This window comes from Amphibalanus amphitrite, unplaced genomic scaffold (assembly GCF_019059575.1).
Source record: "Amphibalanus amphitrite isolate SeventyFive unplaced genomic scaffold, NRLGWU_Aamphi_draft 000019F_arrow, whole genome shotgun sequence".
In the NCBI taxonomy this organism is placed as follows: domain Eukaryota; kingdom Metazoa; phylum Arthropoda; class Thecostraca; order Balanomorpha; family Balanidae; genus Amphibalanus; species Amphibalanus amphitrite.
This window is the reverse complement of record NW_024881515.1, coordinates 1886795-1910285: the sequence shown is the minus strand read 5'-3', so window position 1 is coordinate 1910285 and position 23491 is coordinate 1886795. Positions and strand designations below refer to the sequence as shown.

General features: G+C 53.8%; 1 protein-coding gene across 1 annotated transcript; it reads left to right on the top strand.

The window, feature by feature from the left end:
* Positions 1–282: 282 nt before the first annotated feature.
* Positions 283–22243, top strand: LOC122389851 (plexin-B-like; the record flags this gene model as incomplete). Its single annotated transcript, XM_043382303.1, has 8 exons — positions 283–422; positions 3368–3498; positions 12810–12910; positions 12951–13147; positions 15195–15348; positions 18215–18397; positions 19762–19965; positions 21183–22243. Coding segments are annotated over 8 exons (1754 nt in total), but the record flags the coding sequence as incomplete, so codon positions are not given.
* Positions 22244–23491: the final 1248 nt, after the last annotated feature.

Here is a 23491-nt window from a genome sequence, read left to right as displayed (position 1 = left end):
GATATGCACTTTTCAGCCGCCATCTTAAATGTTTGCATGGGTAAATTCAAACTCGTTTGTTCGTTTTTTTCGAAAGACTGCACCTCTTCGGCTTACGACTACGAGCCATGTTGCTATCGATATGAACTGACTCGACCTGCCACGGAAGTGCTTGAAAGTTCCCATGAAGGCATGCGCGTCTCTGTCGCTGCTGACCGTATATCGGCCCGTCGTATGGCCCACGCAGCCACCCGCCTCTCGCTCGTCTCTCTGACCCCCTGTCTGTGTCTGGTCTTCCGGCAGCATTCGCCGAGCTGCAGACGGACATGTCTGACCTGACCTCTGCCCTCGAGCACGGGAGGGTCATCATTCACGAGCACAAGACCTATGTGCTCAACGTGCTCTTCCCGGGCGCGCCCGATCACCCAGTCGGAAAGGACACGGTGGGTCATCCCTCGCTCGCTCGCTCTCGCCTGCTCCGAGGGTGATCCTCGAGTGGTGGCTGCTCTAGTGGTGGTGGTGGCAGCGATGGACATTCTTTTTCTCTCTCTTTTGGTGATGGTGGTGGCACTAATGAACCGGTGGCTCTGGTGGTGTTGGTGGTGGTGGTAGCGGTTCTGAATCCCGCAGCTTCACTAGTGGTTGGTCTGGCTCTCAATGCTTCTTTGGTTGTGGTTCCGGATCTTGAAGCTTCTGTAGTGAAGATGCGAGCCTTCTTGGCTCGTAATTGAACACTAGAGCTCTCATGACTAGCCCAGCCTCCCACCTTTCAACTCTCCATTATCATCTTTCGAGCTTGAAAGCCAACGCATGATCCGCTCCACTCTGGCCTGTGTCTCCTATCGCATTAACATTTCGTAGTTTAATTTCGAAACGGCCTCGTTGCATGCTAATGGAAAATAACCGCTAGTCAGGTCGTCTGCTTCATATTCAGTCGGTGACCGTCCCGGCGCGGCCGGCCCGGCCCGGTCGGCACCACGGCAGCGTGTCGGTGGCAGCCAGCCATTTGCATGTGACATGGTCGCGCTTAGCTGAGCAGGCGATGGTCGGACACTTTTGTCGCGCCGGTCTCGGGCCGGATTCTGATGTCAGCACCGTCTGTCAGTTGGTGACTGGCGGACAGAGTCGGCCGACCCGCCCCTGCCCTCCGGCTGGCCGCCCGTCTCGGTGGCTCGGCTCCCCGATCGGCCCCTCCCCGATCAGTGGCTCGGCCTCGGTCGTCCGATCAACTGATCGCGTCGCCGGCTGTGTATCTGATCAGTCGGACGCGCTCAGTACTCAGTGCTGCTGCTGCTGCTGGGGTGGGACGGGGGGAGGGTGACGACATCGCCCCAGCCCTGTCCGGTCGGCCGGCGGGTCAGGGGAAGACAGGTGCGGTTATGAAGGCAGAAGGGGCCAAGTTTTTATGACGAACGCACAGCGGCGCCGCGGCACAGTCACACAACCCTCGCCTCCAGTCGCTGCGTTGTCATGTTCTGTTATAAGATCGGTCTGATCGTTCACTGGTCTGATCGTTCAGTGACGGGCGACTAAGCAGCAGACACAGCGACAGCGACAGCGACATAGTCAGGCGCAACCAAACCGACTTGGAATGCTGAGCGGCTAATGCATCGCGATGAAATGGTCTGCGCAACGACTGCGTCCAGAGATAGCAAAGGCTATTCTCGGAAAACCATTCCAGGATGAGCTCCGACGACTGGCTAAATTTAGCCTCGTATGCTAAACAGCGGTGATAATGTCTGATAATGGGTGCATTTTGCACGGATATTATACTGCTGTATTAATCATGGCATTAGACGTGTTACTTCTTCTGAGGACATTGTGTTTTAAAATTTTATTTTATATATTGAAGATGCAATGCGCCAGATGCAGTCATTTACATTATTATGCCTATTACCTCACTGGTAGGCAAAGATGATAAGCAAATGTGGGCTGAGAACGAAGGGAATTTTGATATAAAGTGTAAAAGGCATTAGGTCTGATTTGGGTATAGCCTTGCTTCCTATTTCAATTATTCAATACTTTGTACGTAGGATAGAGAATGCTGTCGAGCTTCGAGAATCGAGATCAACCAGACACGGACTTGAGGAGGTTGCAGGGTAGCATAGACATACGAGTAGTTAATCATTGCCTGCGAGGTTTACATGCACACTGCATGACTGCCAACGGTCTGAATCAGTTCATTTCATTGCCAATATCCATTCCGCGCACATGATTTTAAATAAAAGGACATTGAGACAAAAAAGCTCGCAGTGAGTGGGGATTTAAAAAAAAACTGAAACCTTAATTCAATATACCCTGCCTGAAACAACTCACAGTCAGTTTCATTTTGTTTTAGCTGCTACGTTTGGCAATTCTTGTAACTTTGTGCAGAACATTATTTGCTCGCCTGTTGATTTCACCAGACCGTGTCTTTTTCCTAATAAAGTGAGAGTTACGGACGGATTCAGACACATTAAATTACCACAGCCTCACCGCATACCTCGGCGGAGTGATTGGGTCCTTCAGTCGCAGAATCGTGACCCAAGTCCGACCACGGTCAGAAGACGTGAGCCGCTGCAGCACCGCCAAACGTGGTGTCAAGGAGCTGAGCCGAACAGCGTCATTACAACAAATAAAGCCGGCATTTCTCGGCTCTGAAAACACAGCTGCTTTTCAGAAACTCAGCACGAACTAGTAGCTTCCAGGACATCTTATCGACTACTGTTACTTGACCTTAGACGGGGATTGTGTTTTATGGCTGATACGGCGGTGAGCACCGGATGGTTTTGGTTGCTGGGATAGCTTTTGAATGCATTATGAATCAACAAAACCAACAGCAATGTTGATCACAGGTATACATCTTCAATACACGAGATTAATCAAAACGTCTATTGCATACATCTCTATCACCTGCCAAGCGTTCCTTGCGGGTTCAACTTTGATTCGATTTTTTGCAGGTAGGGAATGCGCTTTATAAAAGAAAACGATGCCGTATCACGCACAAGCATCAGTTCCTTAGAACGCTTCTCTTGATTAAACATATCCATAACGAGTCATGTCTTGGGTCTTATCCTATCCTGATGTTTCTTGACGTCAGTTCCATCCAGCCGCTCTGGCAAGATTGCCGCTCAGATCCTGTCCATGCCGTTCAATTATCAATGACAGTTCCTCCGCCAGTACCGACCGAAATGAAATGGTCGCCGTCCACTGCACTGTACTCTGACTGACCATTGACCGACGCCGTATGTATGTACAACTACGCATATCTGTGACAGTGGCTGTCTTACGCCCGCCTCCGATGGAATACTTTTGTGACCAATGGCAATCGCCGTCATGCTACTGCTGCTTCCAGTAGAATTCATGGTGGTATGTAATAGCTCTGACCGTCACCGTCACTCTGTTGCAGCTCCCGGTGGGATTCACAGTCGGTGTGAAGACAGCAATGGCTCAGTTCGAGCAGCTGCTTACAAACCGAAACTTCCTCCTGATGCTCCTCGAAGCCCTCGAGTCGCAGAAAACATTCAGCAGCCGGGACAGGTGGGTGACGCGAGGCGAGGCGGGCTGAGGCGGGGTGAGGCGGGGTGAGGCAGGATGAGGGATAAGGCGGAGTGAGGCGAGCTGAGGCGGGAAGTATTAAGGGGTGAGATGGGTTGAGGCGGGGAGAGCTGGGCTGAGGCGGGATTAGACGGGTAGTAAGGCGGGGTGAGGAGGGGGATAGCTGGGAGATAAGATGGACTTGCGTGGGGTGAGGCGGGCTGTGGCGGAATAAGGCGGGAAGAGGCGGGGTGAGGCGGCGCCCCTGGCGGTCACGGGGGCGCCACCGACCGGCCCGTCTCAGCCGGTCCGCTGCGGCAGCTGGGGAAGGGCAGCAGTGACATGGGCTCCGGCGCACCTGAAAACCGGTCACGGCCGGCCGGCCGGCGGGCCCGGCCCGGTGTGGACGTCACTAAATCGCGGCGCCGGCTGCACAGGTGACTGCAGGACGCGCCGCGGCCGGGCGGGGGCCGGCCGGCGGCGCCGCCGCGCCGTCCGTCAGCCCGGCTCGGTTACTGTCGCCGCCTGTCACCGGCGCCCACCGCTCTCCGGTCAGCGGGGCGCTGCGTATCGCGGCGCCGCCGAGCGCACCTAATCAGCCATTACTACCGACGGCGGCGGGGCGTGTCGCCGGGCCCGTGCAGCCGCACGGCGGGCCGCCGGCGGCGACGGGCCGACGCGGCGGTCCGCCGGGCGAGCGGACGGCCCGTCCCGCCCCGGCGCGCGGTGAGCGGCGCTGGGCGGTCCGGTGCAGCACCTGGTCGGAGCGCGGTCCGACACCGCGGTCGTGTCAGCCCCCGCCGAACACGGCTGCTCGGCGGACGCCGGTGTCTCGGCCCCGCCCAGACGCCACGGCGCAGGACAGCTCTGCACCGCCCACCCGGGTGCCAGGACAGGAACACGGCACCTGTGGCAGTCCTTCCGCCTCCTCCGAAAGCCCCCAGCCGGACGCAGTAGAGGTCAAACTTCTGGCACTGACAGGCTGCGAACCGGTCACAGCGGCGCCGTCGTATGCGGAAATCCCGGATCGCGGCACCAGGCGACCTGGGTGGCGCGGTCGTCACATTTCAGGGGCTCGTCGAGCTGCCAACGGCTTGGCCCTCTGATAGTGAAACATGAGAGCGCGGCCGAGCTCAGCTAGTTTGATAAGCAGTTAACACCACCGTCTAACACGCCTCCAAGGTCCCTGGCATCCAGCCATGGTCCGCTCAGGTCGTGCTGCTCTGCAATTGCGCTTCATGAATATAGCCAGCTCAGGCTACCCTTACCAATACCCATTATCATGAGAGGACACACAGTACGGCATGGTACGAGCCTGATGGTGTTGAAACTCAACGCTCGACACGTTTTGAAGGTATGCAAGGTATGCGAGGAGCTGATCCCCACTTCTGATGTTCTATATCGAGAAAACTATCAAGGCTTTCCTTGTCTAGCAGCAATGCATCATCCTTAGGTACTGCAAGATGCATGCTGCTAATTATTAACGAGCCGGACACATGCACTCTCTCGTTATCCCTGAATAGCGGTAATTAATACACAATAATAAACTTTCGGGCGGCGCGTTTGAAGCGACGCCCGCGTGTCGGGCCGCCGCCTGCGGCCGGCGACCCACCCAGGGGCTGCGCCGTCTTTACGTCAGCTCCGTCCATAGGGGAGGACTCGCCTGCCAGCCACCAGCGGCCGGCGTCGGCGGCCGTACCATTATGCTTAACTCATTTTTATTGCGCGTTATTTATTATCATTAGCCGCGTTTTGATTACTGGCGGCACGAACGTGCATGGCGGCAGTGCAGTGTGCAGCGCGCCGGCCGAGCCGGCCGAGCGGTGCAGCCGGACGGTCGGCGGTGACCCCGGGCAGTGGCCCGCCGGCCGCCGGACCGCCGCACACTGGTCGGAAACGCTCCAGCGAGAGGCCAGCGGCCTTTCCGCAAAAGTTTTTTGCTTGTTATTCCACAACTAGTGAAGCAAACTTCATAAAACTTTGCATACCTTCTCTGTCATATGTAAGCTATCATTTGGATGTCAAGCACTAAATATATGACGTGAATCTGTTAAGTTATGACGTCATAATTGAGTATAATACAGGATCTAGCACCACTTTAAGTCAACAAGGGAAATTGGGAGCTGCTATTCGGGCACCGGGAATGGTTTCATGCACTCCTTGCAAGGTCCAGTGCTTGACTTTAGCATTGTTGACTTTGCGTGACGTCATTTATGACGTCACTAAGGCCATATAAGTTTTTCGTCAATAACTCCTGATCAGATGGAGCTAGATAGTCGGGAAAGCCACCATTGGACTCAGGAAGACCTGCCGAATCGAATGATATGCAATATGACCTCCTTCAACCATTTTCGTGACCTGAGGGGCTCCGACCTGACCTTGACCCGAGGTTAACACCTTAACCCGCGCACCGACGGGGGGGGCGGATATCCGCCCCCCCTGAGGTTTTTCGCAAATAGCGGGAAAACCGCGGCGCGTAGCGCCGCGAAATTTGGTATGACTATTCCCTTATCAATTTTACACATGGTGTGCAAGTTTGAACCTCCTACCTTTCAAGGTCAGGTCACCAGGTCACTTTGAATGACCCAACCTCAAGTCACTTTTTTGCAACTTTGTCACCGTGCCAGAGCTACAGTAGATGTCGGAGGCCTTTGAAAGTCGCAGGATGTTATTAGGTCATTAGTAGCTACAATTTGTATATCTCGGAATTTTGATATCGGTGACCTAAGGTCAGGTCAATTTCGCGACCTCCCCATTATAAGTCAATGGGGGAAAAATCAACTCCCTGTTTTTACCACTAAAACGGGTCGGAATGGCCCCATATACCATACATGACTTCAAATACGATCAACCTTCACTACCTTGAGGTCTGTTTTGCTGTTGGGCAGCTGTGAGGTCATGTGACGTCATCAAAGGTCACCAAAGGTTTTTGGCCAATAACTCCGTACAGGAACAAGATACAGACGCGTGGATGGTCTCATTGTGTTCAGCTCGTCAAGACGCATCGAATGATATACATGATGACCTCGAGGTCACGTGACCTGAGGTCAACCTTTGACCTTGACCTTTCGAGGTCAACATATATCATTCGATGCGGATTGACGAGAGGATCACGATGATGCCCTTAGTTTGTTCCTATCTTGACTAATTCGAAAGTTATTCGAGAAAAACTCTCTCCATATTCAGCGCCGCCATTTTGACTTTTTCGACCCCTGTGACGTCATCTTTGACCTGACCTGAAAATGACCTTAGTAAAAATTGTAGATCTTGACCGTGCGTATCCGATGCCGTTTACCGCTTGTCGCTATCTTGCTTCGTTCTCGAGATCTCAGGGGGGGGCGGTCATCCGCCCCCCCCCCGTCGGTACTAAGTTGGCGCAGACCCCCGTCGGTGCGCGGGTTAAGTTGACTTCACCCGAACACCAAGTATAGCATTCAACGCGCCTGAGCTAGACAAACACGATGATGCCAAAATCGCGGCAGTGCGACCATTTTTGGCAAAGTAATTAAAGGGACCCTCCCACCTTAACATTAGATTTGAGTTGACATAGCCAAAATGGGGTCCCTGGCTCACAATTACCGGTTTCGGCACTCACAACATCGAGAAATGCCTTAAATCGGAAATATTGAATTTCAAAATTGCAGCATTTTGATTCAGAGGGGCTAATGCTTAAGTATACCCCTCTGAATGTGTGACGTCAGCGCAGATATCTAACGATTTTTAAATGTTTAAAACGTTTTGTAGCACGCGGTGGTATATGCTATTTGCGCGCAACATCTGCCGCAAACGCCGCACTTCTAAAATAAAGTCGCTAGAAACAGCGGAGATCCCAAAAAAGTAAACAAAAGTAAAAGTCTAATATCTTGAAAACCGGTGAATATTTTTCGGTGAAATTTGGTAGATATTCGTTTTCGCTCTTTCTGAACCGAGCGACATCACTTTCATGCCAATTCATAAACTTTTTTGAAGGTGGGAGGGTCCCTTTAACCTAAAACCGAGCCCGTGCCTTGTGGCACTTACCTGACCTAAGAGGTCACTGGCTGACCTAAGACCTTAAAATCGGGTAGTACCTAATTTTGCGTCTTATAACGGCACACAAGCTTGTTTTTTCCGCGAGGCTCTAGCTCAATTAGAGGCGAAACGGCGAGGGAGTTGTACCAACCCTCCCCGGTCAATATAGAAAACCAATCGGTCCGGCCAGGGTTAAATACCGGAATTGTGCTCTAATGTAAAAAGACGGCCCAAGGTAACCCGACGTCAGTGACAGGGGTCCTATATTTGTAGCGTCTTATATTCACGAAGGTTTCAATTTCCACTTTCTTCAGCCGAGTGATAGTTGTCAATAGCAAGGCTCTCTAAATGCAAGCCGTAATCGCCACGCAATATGTGGAAGGCTTTTGATGTCAATACATACATAAATGCATACATAAAACGCGCTTTTCACAAAATTCATAAACTCAAGCGCATCTGTTTTTAATGACCAGTCAACTACGCATGGATGCGTGCAGGCCACACAGGTCAGCGTAAGCCGGGCGCGGCGGCCGAGCCGAAACTAGGGCGCGGGCGGGCGGTAGTTGGGTAGGAAGAGCGGCTCCTACAAATTTTGCGCAAATATGCGCAGTTAGCTTTTATGTTGCCCTGGTGTAAATTTAAATCCTACTTCATCTCACAAAAAATCAGAGTGGAACTAGATGGGACTACCTGTTGTTTCCTTACCTAAACTTTGCAGTTATATTCCAGAATCACTGTAGGAGAGCCTTCATAAAAAAGCTATAGTACATCTTAGTTAGGGATTTAGTATGCCAAAAATTTTGCACTGACCAGTCGGCAACTTCATAGCGAACATTTTGATGCATAATATGTGGAATTTCAATTTGGTGTCTATCAGCAATAGGACTCTGAATATCCGGCTCAATAAACCTCTTGCTCCGCGTCAGTTTCCGAGTTCTGGGATACCCCATCTTCGGGGGCTGATTACAGTTATTTTTGGTCACCCGGATTAGTTTTTTTGGCCTACGGATAATAATTTGATCAATTTCAAATCGATCTATATAAAAAATAATCCGAAACTCCGGAATCGCCCGTGGCCTCTCGTGAGGGCGTTTCCGACCAGTGTGCGCCGCCTCACACAGCCGCGGCTGCGGGCAACAGCAGGCGGCTTCGGGCAGCACCAGGCGGCTCCGGGCAGCTGCTCAGCAGTGACAGCTGAATGCCGGCCGCGGCTACCTCCTCCCGTCCACCGGCTCGGTCTGAACAGACCTCCACGGACTGGGCCGGCCCACACTCGAGTTAGAGTTGGAGGCACCACACTGCACCTGTGGCCGGTGACAGCCCTCTGCAGACAACAGTCTGTGACCGTTCAACATTGACCGGTGACCAGCCCCTAACATGTAGCAGTCTCACCATTGACCGGTGACCAACCATCTCAAGACAGCAGTCTGTGACCGTTGATCGGTGACCGCTTCCCGCGCGGCCAGACGGCGGTCTTCCATGCCGGTCGGGAGGGGTGACCGGGCCATGCCGGCTGCAGCAGCCTCGGTCATCGTTCAGTCTCACTTAGGCCGCGCGGCGAGCTGGTATCTATTAGTCTAAGTACGGGCCATTATATTCTGCCAGCCTCCAATTACGATGGCAGCTATGTGCGACGTCACGGCGAATCCGGCGCAGCGCGGCGAGACGTGGCGCGGGCGGCGGCTTCCCCTAATGACATGGTCTGATTAAACATGGCGAGGGGGCGTGGAGAGACGTCACTGACAGCTTCGGCTGCCACTTCACCCTCCATGGCTAGACGCAACGGATAGTCCTGAACCAGATCCCTGAACAGACACGGCCCCAAGTCAGATTAGGTACTGAGTAGACTTCTGGTCGACACGGTCTCGAGCCAGATTCCCGATCAACCGTTGACATGGTCTTAGCGTCGGGTGTTCTCGAGTGCGACTATTGGCTCCTGCCCCTGGGTCTGGTTCATCATTTTTCCAAACACCAAGGCTCGATCACAAGTAAGAGCTGAAATCGGAACACCCGTAGTTCCTACGGTGTCCATGTGAAACAATGGGACCAATTCAGCAAGATATACAGAGACAAAACAATTATTGGTTGGCTTCGTGCGGCTGTATACCTACCAGCTAACAATGTTTACAATCTTTGTGAAAGGTTAAGTTGTTACCGAACCCTTGATTAGAAGAATACTGACCAATCAGTAAAAGAACATAAAAATATACCTATCCGTGAAAGCAATTTATCAAAAATACAGCCAGCAGAAGATACATACATAACAAGCGCATCAGTTAATCAGACGTGGTTTATGGCCGATTATGCATGTTTAATCCCGAAATTGTTCAATCGACGCTTGATAATAAAATTGACGTTGCACGATACATGGCTAATTACTAAGATAATGTACACTAAAATGGCATTTTTGAGCATTGGAGATTGTATCCGCCATTCAAGACGTCATTCTAAAGATAAGACCTTTGTCCAGAAGGCAGTCTTTTTGCAAAGAATGCACATCTTGTTTGAGCGGACGTGCCGCGGCATCTGGCCTTGAACAGTGGGCTCATTAGGGGTCCTGGAGCCGGTAATTACCAGGCTCGACATGCTGTCACCTGTGATGTGGAGCAGGCGCAGCGTGGGGTAGGCGGAGGCGGAGGCGGAGGGGGGGGGGGGGTCTGAACAGCTCAGCACCCCTCTGCAGACCTTCCTCTCCCGGCCGGCCGCGCGGAGCAGCCCGGCCGGCGCCGGCCCCACCGCGGACCCAGCGCCGACCGCCGACCGCCGCGCCGCTGCACAGCCAATCAGTCACTCCAATCCACCGGGCATATTTGTCATGTCGGCTTGTCACATTCTCCCTAATTGGTGTCTGGACAGCTAAGCCGGCTGTTTTTGTGACAATTACACGCGGCGTGTCGCAGACGGCCCGGCTCGCCCAGTAGCCGCCGAGACGGACCGTCGTGAGAGAGCTCTGCTGCCAATCTCACCTCCGAGCGTCAGGCTGCATAATCTGCGGTGATTAGTTGGTCATAACGGATATATCTCTATATCCATGGTGACTGGTAGCCACTTCACAGCGATGATAACGCCGGAATTATGGCTTAACTTGGACATTTTTAAGTCCGAGCTGTTAATGAATTTGTGAAGACCCGGCGATTAATCAAACTGTTCATGTCTGCCATCGGCCTTCACGTTGGCAGTTCAACACCATTATTAGAAATAATGTCTGAGATTCACAGGCCATGCAAGCTCGTAATAGCGCTAAAAATACTTAACGTCCGCATTTTTACCAGAAACCCGTCACTTTCACTCGAGTGCAGCATTGCGTCGCGTCAATACGATCATAAATTTCTGCCCGCTGCGGTGGTGTTAGATGCTGAGCAGTGGTCGACACTGGACCACCCAGGTGTCTGAGGTGAGACCGCGAACCGCAATGCAGCCAAAGTCCAAAAATACACCCAGTGGTGTCTAGGGTCCTACACTCCGGACCGTGTCCTGACCACTCCAGCTGTCAGCAGACTGGCCGAAGGTCTGGTCTGGGCTCGGTCGCCCGCCGTGGGTCCATCAGACAGCCCCCGTCTGACCGGCTGTGGCTGAGCTGCAGCGCACGTCACCAGCTGCAGCCGTCAGCCGCGGCGGCTCGGCTCAGCCCCGGCTGTGGTTAATGCGGCCGTCTCAGCTGACACATTCCTGCATCCGGCAGGCCCGGCCGCAGAATAGACGGGGAGAGAGAGAGACGGGCTTACTGCGGAGCCGGAAAGCGCCGCGCGCCCGGCCGGCCGGTCTCTCGGCGATTATGTCGCATCGCATCAGATACGGGTATCATCAATGTCGATCTGAGTGCAGCCCTGTGTTCGGCGCACTGATGCAGCCGCCGCTGCCGGCCGCCCGGAGAGTCGCCCGGAGAGCCCCCCCCCCCCCCGTCGGAGAGCCGCCGCGCCCGGGCCGTGGCGCCCTCGCCGGTGCAACGGACGAGGCACGAAACGACCAAAAAATGTCGTGGCCGACCCGGTCCGACCCGTTCCTGAGTCGCGCTGTTGGGGCGCGGAGTCTCTCGGCTGTGCAGAGACAGGACTGGTGCGGACGGCCGGCGCTAGACATTGGGCTGGAGCCGGGCGTGCTCCACCAGCCCGCGGAGGGGCAGATTACAGCGGGCGGCGGCAGCGCCGGCCACCGATCGACGTGACGATGGCTGCTCGGAAAATGTGTCGGACATGTCTGATCGGCGGCCGTTTTTGCGCCGGCTGCGGTCGCCGAGTGTCGTCTGTCGATAAATGATTGCTTCATTTCATGCCCGGCGCCGTTTTATCACCGTTGAATCCCGCTCGGCCGGCCGGCCATCGACAAAGGTGACAATCGCCGGCAGTTTTGCCGACTTAGCCGGATCGCTGTGCGGACAAGTGCTTCTCAATCACCTGGGCACTCTGCGGAGCCGGGTCGTACGCCAGCAGAGCCGAGGTTGTTGACCATACATAATCTGGCCTGGCGGCATCAGTGTTCTTCATCCCGGATCTGTTGACTCTCCATATAGTGACATTTATACCTGTTGAATGCCTTGAGCGATGACATTTATACCAAGAACTGTACAATTTCATGAGGGCTTTTAAGCGCACTAGCAATGCAGGAACCGTTAGCGGCTCAATGGCCGTGGCCGAGGCAGCAGGCCTTTCCGTGTCCGGCGACCGCCAACACCTGCTGCGCCGTCACCTCATTCAGTAGCGACAGCGACAGCATTTGACCGCAGCATATGTCCGCCCCTCCCCTCATTATCGGCTGCAACACGGTCTCCTCGGACGGTGACCGCTGTGCATTTGGATCTTACTTCCTCTCTTCCCTCTCTCTCTCTCTTTCTCTATCTCTCTCTCTCTCTCTCTCTTCTCTCTCTTCTCCTCTCTCTCTCTCTCTCTCGTCTCTGTCTCTGTCTCTGTCTCTGTCTCTGTCTCTGTCTCTGTCTCTGTCTCTGCTCTGTCTCTGTCTCTGTCTCTGTCTCTGTCTGTCTCGTCTCTGTCTCTCTCTACTTCTCTCTCTTCTCTCTCTCTCTCTCTCTCTCTCTCTCTCTCTCTCTCTCCTCTCTCTCTCTCTCTCTCTCTCTCTCTCTCTCTCTCTCTCTCTCTCTCTCTCTCTCCTCTTTTTCTCGCTTCTCTTGCTTTCTTCACTTTTCTTGTTGGCTGAGGGGGGAAAATCTTATCGAGCACCTCTATGCTTTCTCGCAAGTTTATGCGCTTTCTGCCTAAAGCAGTCCAACCCTGCCACCAGGCACCAGTGACCTGCGTTATCACATAGCCGCACCATCTTCCCCTCTGACGACCCCTCCCCTCCCTCAGCGTCAGCGTGGCCTCGCTGTTGACGGCCGTGCTGCTACCGCGCATGGAGTACCTGACGTCGATCGTGGCTGGCCTGCTGCTGCGCGGCCGGCCGGCCACGCGCGCACGCTGACGCGCCGCTCGGACACGACGCTGCTGGAGCGTCTGCTGACTGCTGGCTGTCGGTGTGCCTGTACGAGGAGCTGCGCGAGGGCGGCCCGGCCGGCCGGCTGCTGCTGCTGGTGCGCGCGCTGCACCGGCTCACGGAACGTGGGCCGGTCGATGCGCTGACCGGCGCGGCGCGCTACTCGCTGGCAGAGAGTACGCTGCTCAAGGAACAGGTCGACTACAAAACGGTGGTGAGTGGAGGGGGAGGGATGCGGTGGGAGGAGGGTAAGGATGAGTGGAGAGGGAAGGGAGAGGGACAGAAAGAGCGAGAGGGGGTAAGAGAGAAGCGGTGGGAGGAGGTAAGGGTAAGGGTGAGGAAGAGTGAAGCGAACGGGAGGAGGGGAAAGGGGTGAGGTGAGGGAGAAGTGAGAGTGGGGAGAGGGCTGCTCGTGAGATGAGGTAATTCTGGGCAATAAGGGGCATGATTACTTAAGCTGTGGACTGTGGTCAGAGAAAAGGCGACAGGAGGTGGTTAGCAGAAGAAAAAAACGGCTGTTGGTGGCAGGCGATAGTAATGATTTCCAATCAAGAGGGTGGTAAAAGCGCGCTGGAGGGGAGAGCGACCCTAGCGAGAGCAGAGGCAGAGAAGGGAAGATGGCCGATCCGAGGGGAGCCTGCACTCGTCTAAGGCTCACCAGGGGGCGGCGCGCTGCGGTTATGGTCGATTTAGACCATCACTGTGGGAGGTTCGGCCACCATGGCGCTCTCCAAAGGCGGACCAACTGCCATTCGCAGAAATCGGCGGCGTTCGAGCACCGAGAATCGTTAAGTTTTCATGTTGACACGCGCCATGAGACAAGCGTGCATTACGATGCACTTCGCTGTACTGTCTCTATACCCCGGACGATTTAATGTGTAATTGTCATTGGAATGGTGCCGTTTTATACGATACCACTGATAAATCCGGCTGCAGCATTCGGCGACCGCCGCTTGATTGCATAATCTAACGTACGACTTTAAAGAAACGTCTAACCGCTCTTATGCCGCTGCTCCATCGTTGCTGTCTGCATTCGCAATGGATGACGGCAGGAAATAAGAGCGATCTCTCCGTGCCGGGAATGCTGATGAGGCGGGCCGAGCGCGGCTCGCGAGGGCGTCCATGTCCGCTGACGGACCGCCGGCCGGCCGGGGTCCTGTCGTGACCGGTCTCAGCCGCCCGCCGTTAGCCGTGACCCGTGGGTGCTCTCAGGACATCGAGAGTCGCCGCTGACAACCAACGACTACCCATGACGTGACCCGTGGGTGCTCTCAGGACACTGAGTGCCTCCACTGCCAACCAATGTCTCTGAGAAGGTGGAGTACGAAGTAGCGAGCGTTTAAAAATGTCATGGGAGGAGCTGAGATCGGCGCCGCCGCAGTGACAACAAGACGACAGACGGGGAGTGGCTCGATTTCGAAGCCCGTCCGTGCCTGGAATGACGCTACCGGGCGCGGTGCTGTGAATGTCTGGTGAATTTGTGGAATGCCGAGTGAAAGATGCATGAGTGGCATGTGGCTGTGTTGATGCAGTGGAAGAAATGTCGTGTGGTCATGTCTCAGCTTTAGTGGGACTGGTATACACTGCAGACGACACGAATTTCATGAAAGTGAGAGTTATCAACAAGCTCACGGCTTGCCTATGTCGTTGGTTGTTGTTTTCGAATATTCCCCGGTTGATGTTGTTTTCGAGTTTCTTCCAGCAGCCGCGTCAAAGTATCGTGAGAACTTCGATAGACATGAGTTCATTTATCCACCAAATCATTTCGACATATAGTCAGAGGCGGGCAATAAAATTAATTCATCCAGTTCGCCATATCTCCTAATTGATGCTCGCCTTCCCTTGTATTTTAAAGGCTGCAGTGTCTGACAGCAGAATGGCCCGTATGACATGATAATGCAGTCGGGATTTCCGTACATTGGCCAGTGCTGAGTGGCAGTCGTCGTCCATCTCTCGTGACGGCCGCACCATCCGCTGAGAAACGCTACAGCGCAGGCCGCGTTTGAAAGATGGGCCCATGACTCAGAGCCTCAAAAAGTGAGCGAATATAGCAACATCTTGGCGACTGATGTGAAGGCTTAGTGAATCAGCATGCGAGTTTAGCAGACGACTGCATTGTTCTGAGTTTGAATATCCGTTTCGCGAATCGATCACCGTGTTTTAAATACTTAAGTGTTCGTTCTAATTGCACAAGTCCTCTTTCTGAGTGCCTGAGTGCCCGTTTTGAGTGTCTGAGTGTCTTTCCCTCTCCCTGTCCACAGGTGGTGCATGCGTCGCTCAATTCCAACCCCTCTACTTTGACGTGCGCCGCTCTTTCGTGCGACACCATAAGCCAGGTGAAGCAGAAGATTATCGACCGGATTTTCTCCAGCAGCGCCGACTCACACAAGCCGGCGCCGCAGGACTTCGACCTGGGTGAGTGACGACAGACTAAATACCCGACTCTAAATAGGTACCCGCAGGACTTCGACCTGGGTGAGTGACGGCCAGACTCTAAATACCCGCAGGACTTCGACCTGGGTGAGTGAAGAACAGACTCTAAATACCCGCAGGACTTCGACCTGGGTGAGTGAAGAACAGACTCTATGTAAATACCCGTAGGACTTCGACCTGGGTGAGTGACGGCCAGACTCTAAATACCCGCAGGACTTCGACCTGGGTGAGTGACGACCAGACTCTAAATACCCGCCGCCCCACAGTGCAGTGGTGCGAGTCCTTATCGCAAGGCGCAGCGTGATTTTGAACGGATGAAAAATAGCTCATGGTCTCTCGGTTCATTCATTTATCGTGAGTATATTTGTTGGTGATGATTAGGAATATCTGAGTGTCCGATCTTAGATTCTTAGGCTAGGGTGCCCCAGCTGCTGATGTTTGGAGCATCAGTAGCTGCTCCAGGGCCTATTGACAAATCAGATGGCATGCTCTTATCGCAAAAGCATTCCCGTACCCACTTCAGAAATAAACGCATATTTGATTTTTAAATAAATTTAGTTGTCGGTACCCGGAAAATCACGAAAATTAAATGATTCATTAAACTCATTCAATGGTTACCTCAACGCATTTATTTTGAATAACTACAAACCTCACGCGCCGCTACGGTAAATCGGACCTTCTACGATCCACTCTTTCTGGACGCTCTGTGCCCAATAACCACCGACTGTCCCTTAATTACACTGACCCAAATCTGACCGCATTGGACAATCTCGGTAGCATTCGGGGTAATTCCCAGTCCACGGCTGACGTCTCAGAATCCATCTTTGACAGCCGTAATGACCCATATCTGCCGATCTTCCCGATATCAGTCATGTCAACGAGCAGTGCAGCCACGAAGACAGCCGGCAACCTCATCTCTCAGCAAATGAATCATATTTTGCCGGCGACTTTACCGTGTTCGCGCGCTGTGAGTTTACGGTGCAGCAGTCGAAATGACGATGTCGGATTCCGAATCGGGCCCGAAAAAACGCCGGCCAGCGAGGGTCTGCCATGTTTCACTGACCACGGCTGCTGACCGCACTGTCTCATCTATTATTTACGGCCGGGGACGCTCGCAAATAACATCGCGTCTGCCATTGCCGTCCCGAGTGGGGAATTCGCCAACTCGCCTGCACATTGCACAATGCTCAGTGCTCACTGTGCCGGTCTGTGGTACTCTGATCGTATCACATATGAAAATGCCCTGGTGAATGTGGTAAAAATGCTACTGAAGTAGGGGTCAACCGGGACGGCACGATTGGCTGATTTTCCTCTGTGAACACCGAAGTGAATTGGTGATCCCTGCCGGCATATGGGATGCCCGCCAGTGAACAGGCCTATTATCACCCACTCTTGGAGACACCTTGCGTCAGCCTTGCTATTTTACTTCCCTGGAATCCAGCTCCGGCATAGGATACCGGGATTTGCGCCGGGACGATACCAGAGACGGCCTATTTCGGACTCGGCTGCAGCCAGCCGCCCGATCGGCAGGGCGATAGCTGGATCGATGCATGCCTAATGTAAAGGAAACGCCTCCCTCCTATCGATGTTGTCATCATGGCACTGCTTTGTACTTCGCAGAATGTGCAGTGGGCATATGGGTGAAATTCAATATCAATCTGAGCTATACCTATGTAAGAAATTAAGACAAAACGGCATTCAGAACCTCATGTATCGGATGCTTGCAGATAAATGATGCTTCGGTATGTGAACTAGCGAGCTTAGAGCTGTTTGCGAAATTGCAGTCCATCACCATAAACCATGTAACGTTCCCGACTGAATTAATGCTCCTGAGTAGAGATGTCAATCGGATACCAACCTTTTGGTATACCGATACCAAACCGATACCAACTTGGTATTTGGTATTTCAATCCTAATGTGTTTGTTTTTTTTTTTGGTATTATGAACCCTTACTAATGTATAAGAGGCTAAGAAATTGGTAAAAAGTTGGTATTTCTCTCATCTTTCAAAGTTGGTTCGGTTTCGGTATTTCCCCACGGTTTTGGTTGGTATTTGGTTTGGTATCGGTATTCCGATTTTCTGTAATTGACATCACTACTCCTGAGTGACAGTCGTCTGCCGCAGCCGACCAGGTCATCAGTCACCTTAGGCCTCTGACCTGACCTGAGACTGCGTCCCCAGTCCTGTGACCTGTAGTCGCTGACCTGACCTTTGACCTGACCTTCGTTCCCCCTCCGACAGAGTGGCTGAACGGTCGCGGCGGTCGTCTGACGCTGCACTGTGACCTGTGGTAGCTGACCTGACTTGACCTTTGACCTGACCTTCGTTTCCCCTCCGGCAGAGTGGCTGAACGGTCACGACGCCAATCTGACGCTGTCCCGCGACCCGTTGTCACTGACCTGGCCTTTGACCTGACCTCTGAGCCGACTCGTGACCCCTGTGCCTCCGGCAGAGTGGCTGAACGGTCGCGGCGGTCGTCTGACTCTGTCCTGTGACCCGTGACCGTATCTAACTCTCTGACCTGACCTCTGTTCCCCTCCCTCAGAGTGGCTGAACGGCCGCGGCGGTCGTCTGACTCTGTCCTGTGACCCGTGACCGTATCTAACTCTCTGACCAGTGACCTCCGTTCCCCTCTCTCAGAGTGGCTGAACGGCCGCGGCGGTCGTCTGACGCTGCCTTGTGGGTCCTGTGACCCGTGGTTGCTAGTCGCTGACCTGACCTTTGACCTGTGACCCCGTCTACCGGCAGAATGGCTGAACGGTCGCGGCGGTCGTCTGACTCTGTCCTGTGACCCGTGATCGTATCTAACCCTCTGACCTGACCTCCGTGACCCGTCCCCCTCCGGCAGAGTGGCTGAACGGCCGCGGCGGTCGTCTGACGCTCTCCGACACGGACCTCAGTTCTGTGACGCTGCACGGCTGGAGGCGCGTCAACACCCTCTCCCACTACGGCCTGGAGGAGACGGCGAGGCTGGCGCTGGTGGCGCGTCACAGCGACGAGTACACCAACTACTCGGAGCCGTACAGCAACCGTGAGTAGATTATAGGAGCCATACAGCAGTCGTAAGTGGCTAACACCACACCAACTACTCGGTGTCCTACAGCAGCCGTGAGTAGATTATAGGAGCCATACAGCAGCCGTGAGTGACCGATAGGACTCCATAGAATCTGTGAGTGGCCGCAGGCGCGGGTCACGTGATGGCGGTATATGGGCCAAGGCATATGGCTGAGAGTATTGACTGGTAGTGATTCGTCACTTGATCTCAGAACACGGTCAGTGGTTACTGCTTAATTGGGTGGACCAATCCTTCCAACCAATAGGGAGACATGTGCTCACAGATGCGTATCGAGAAGAAACTGAACATGTACGATGCACATTTGTATGAAAACTGGCTTTAGCCGGCTATGTGAGTCATCAGTTGAGCATAATCATTTTTCTCGTCCTATCCGCTGGGCGCAGTTTTTTACCTGTCAGTGCTGGCGCAGTTCTTTTTCCTGTCCCTGTTGACGGTTCATGCGCCGCACGACTGATAGTGCGCCACATATCGGAGTGATCCCGGTTGACCCGTCCCACGGCACGGACCACGTTAATTCCTCTCTCGTCTGCGTCCCATGCCGTCCGAGATTTTCGGCGTCGTGAGTGGATCGGAGTGACACTATCATGCAACGTCCCAGAACTGGGGCTTTATCCTGGTACCGGCCCTGTAACCCACATCCGTGACAGACGCCGGTATGAAATGTTGTGACAGCGGCGAGGGACGGAATCTGCTTACCCGCAATCCGCAGCGTCGGGCCGCCTGGTTTTCCTAGTTACATTTTATGCACGAGTTGCATTTATTTCACGTAGCATGGAATCCGTGCTTTGGCGAGGCTCATAATTCCCATTCATGCGTCACAGCGAAACGGCACAACACGGAGCGAGGACTGAAAATAACGGAGGGCTTATACCCGGGCCGCCATCTGATCTCGTCTCACAAAGAAGCCGACAACTGAGAGACGAAGGACGGCATCTCACATCGTCAGAAACCACCGCAAACTCGCTAATGATGGATTTATAGAAACGCACAAAGACATCGCAGCTATTAATAAACACTTGTTTTGCAAAAAGTATGCAGTCCTAATCAGTCAATTATCAGATGCCGTAACTGCATATCAAACGATTCATGAGCCGGTGTCTTTTTTATTGCAAAGCAATAGTAAGTTGCCGGCATTTATAGATATATGTTCGATGTATCTATTAGTGTTAAGTTATCTCTGTAATGCGTGCTCATGCAATAAAATCTCGCTTGTAGGCGTGCCGTTATAGATAGGCCGTGCCGTCGCCCCTACATGGAATGGGGCGACCACAAGTGACCTGTGACCTGTGACCTGACCTGCCCTACTCGCGGTATTACAGCGGTGACGCACATTTACGCCACGCCGGAGCTGACGCTGCCCAGCTCGTCGGCGGGGTACGCGAGTGGCGCGAGCAGCGGCTGCGAGCCACAGCCGGCGCAGATCTACCACCTGAGCCGGTCGGCCTCAGCAGGCACCACCAAGAAGGACGAGCTCAAACAGCCCATCCCGGAGATCTACCTGACGCGACTCATTTCCACCAAAGGTAGGAGAGGGAAGGAAGAGGGAAAGGGAGAGGGGAGAGAGAGAGAGAGAGAGAGAGAGAGAGAGAGAGAGAAAGAGAAAAAGAAAAAAACAGACAGAGGAAGACGGGTAGACAGACGAATAGGAAAGACATAGACAGAGACAGCGACAGAAGTACAGTCACGCAAGGCAGAAACGTAGGCAGATGCAAAAAAAGACACGACACTTAATGTGGTCCCCGTCATGCCTAAATCGTCAATAGCCAGAGTGAAGGCATTGTACGGACCACCAAGCGTTTGGGCGAACGATGTATGACGGGGATTAGCAGTCCGAAATATACGAGCGGAATGATTGGAATCAACAAGAGGTAGACCACTAACGAAGCCCGTGTTTTGCCGAGAAAATCCTTACAAATAGCTATCGGCCCAGCGGATGGAGCCGGGACGCAGTTGTCAGCCAGTTGCTGTCACTTGCCCACCAGCCAACCAGCAACTCAAGCCAGTCAGTTGCAGGCCGTTAATGAATCGGCCGTGTCGTTGCCAGTAGGCGCAGTCGATTTTCATCGAATGATGTCATGCGGCCGAACCAGGTTTGCCCTTTCTATTGTGACTTCCTAGCATTTCGTGGGCGGCTGTTTAGCACACAGTAGGAATACATGATGTGCTGTCGACATGCAGCCGGTGGCTAGCCTTGGACGCTGTCAGCCTGTACGAATGAACATGTCACTGTCGAGCCGGGCATATTGTTCCCATCTGAAACCGTCTCGCTGGCCACATTGTGCTTGGACGGATGCTATGCAAAGACGTTCAATCGTATGATGGAATACACATTCCCGTTTGCATGGCCGCCCACCTATTTGAATGGACTTCGGCCCAGGCATGTGACTGACGGACAAACTATCGCTTCATCATTCGACTGCGGGACCCATCATGGAATACTAGTTTGATGTCAAACGTTACTGCGTAATTACTCTTTCCATAATATGGCCATGTTACCTTGAGCAAGTGTCTCATGCAATTGGCTGTCAAATGTAATGATGCTTGATTACCGAGGCCTTTCAGTGGTCATATTGTCACTGTTTCTAAATGTGTCATATGGCGTGCTGGTCGAGCAGTTTACGCCCATTTCGAACCGGATGTGATTGCCAATTGTGAATATCGACACCTTTTCACAGAAGACCACGTGCTGTCAGCTTACCTGAGCCCACCCGAGCTCAAAGATACCCTCTCTCTGTTGCAGGAACGGTGCACAAGTACATTGAGGACCTCTTCTCTGCCCTGCTGAGCGCCCGCCACCTGCCGGCGCCGGTGCGGTGGTTGTTCTCGCTGCTGGACGCTCCCCCTCCTCCCGAGCCGGACGGCCAGCCGGCGCGGCGCACGGCGGCAGACGTGGCGCAGAGCCGCGCCTGGAAGGCCGGCGTGTACGGCGTGCGGGTGTGGGCGGCCCTGCTGCGCCACCCGTGGACCGTGTACGACGTGCGACGCTCTCAGTCGTTCGACGCGTCCGTGGCGGTGGTGGCCGACACGTTTGTTGAGGCGCTGTTGCCGGAGGGGCCGGGTCCGCACCGCGACCTCAGCGCCGAGCGGCTGCTCTTCGTCAAAGACATGGAGCGCTACCGCGCGGCGGCGGCCAAGTTTTTCAGTGACGTGCAGCTGGAGCCTGCGGTGTCCGACCAGGAGATGAGCGGCCTGCTGCAGCACCTCAGCGGTCGGCACGCGGCCATGTTGTGCACGCCGGTGGCCGCGCAGGAGCTGTTCACCTATGTGACGCGACATTGGCCGGCGGTGCGCCGAGCCGCCGCGGCTACCGACCCCGTGCTCCTAGCCAAGCTAGAGAGCATTCACTACGCGTACCACGGCCAGGAGACGTCCTTCTCCAACTGAGCGGGGAGACATGTCCCTCCAGCTGAGCGAGGAGACAGTCCTTCCCCGAGCGGACCTGAGCCGACCGGCGGCCAGCCTAGCTGCGCCGCGCGGCCGCGCGCTCTCACATGGCCAGACCAATCCAGTGTACCGGTCTGCTGCACTCGCCCGGAACAGGGGCAGTCTTTCGCCGACGGAGGCGGCCAGCGCCGGCCCCGACGGCCCAGCCGGGGGCCGGCGCGGCCGGGGAGGCCGGGGCTGCCGGAGCTGCCGCCGCGCGCACAGCGGCGACCAGCTCCGAGACATTGGTGTATGTGGGCTTTCATGAACCGATCGCAGCCGTGCAGCTGACTGCTTACAGATGACCGGAGCTAACTAACATTTATTGGTGCTAATGTAAGCCCCAAACTGTGATAATACATGAAATTTATCATCAAATGTGCTTTTTACGATGGAGGTGTTGGAGGAAAAACAGAAAGCTTGGGCAGGCAGCGCTAAAGGAGCTTGGTAGGACGTAGTATCATGACGGGACGACCAACACGAATAACAGAGTACATGAACGAGCGCTGGGAAATGAGACAGAAACGATACCTAGTACCTACCTAATCAGAGACGGGAGTCATCTAGATTGCATGGGTTATCTGCATGCCATTCGGAGCGAAGGTATTGGTAACTTCGACGTAACTTTCACAAGTGTAAATTATCCGTAGATAAATAACACTTTCGGTAATTGGGTATGCAAATAGGTATACAAGACATCGATTGATTACACAAAAAAAAACGCACTTCATGTGTACTTACCAAAAGTGCTGATTCGGACAACACCGAAGTCATGTCCCCAGACCGGCTAACTCGAATCCATTCAGGGACGCTCGCTGTCCAGCGCTTCATAGCTGCACGGTGTTTGCATCCTCAGGTCCTGGCGACAAACAAGCACTTCATACCATCCCATAATGTCACTCTCACTCTCAGCAATCACCGTCCTCATTCCTAAGTCCTAACTGACCGACTAACAGCCAATCATCCCGCCCACAGCTAAACACTGACTGTTCGTCCTTTCCTTGTAGCAATGCGTGTCATTCAGCGTCACAGCCAGTCCCACGCACTGCACTCCGCGCCTTGACCTTCCTCTACCTCAGTGTCCATCTGTTGCTAAGCAGACACGCGCCGTCCTGACCTTGCCCGGGCGCTGGTCAAGGTCAGGTCAGGTAAGACCTCATGTCTGGCGGATCGTCTGGCCACCACCGGCTTCCGAGCTCTGTTTCACAGCCCGCTGTTAGTAGGTGTTTAAAAAAGAGCTACGAAAATAGCGCTACTAACACTTTCGTTTTCCGTGGAAACATCAACAAAGTGCATAGTTAGTGTTCCAGTTTGTTGAAGTTTCAAAAGAAAGCGAACATGTTCGCAGAGCTAGAACCTACCGAACCGTGAAACGGGGTCCTGGTTGCCTGGTTGTCCTGGTCTCGCTTAGTAATAAAAACACTCAGTGTTAATATTTTTATGGACACAGCTGCTTCAAGTTTTCAATCAATACTACCCATCATCAACAAATGCTCTCAATTACAAAATTACGGCCAAATCTCGATCACATCTGTGTGAACTGAAAAAAGATCTCAGCCTACCAGCTATATCGTGGAAAGGTCGAATAGAGCCTGCACACTCAGCACAGTGCATACCGTGCATACC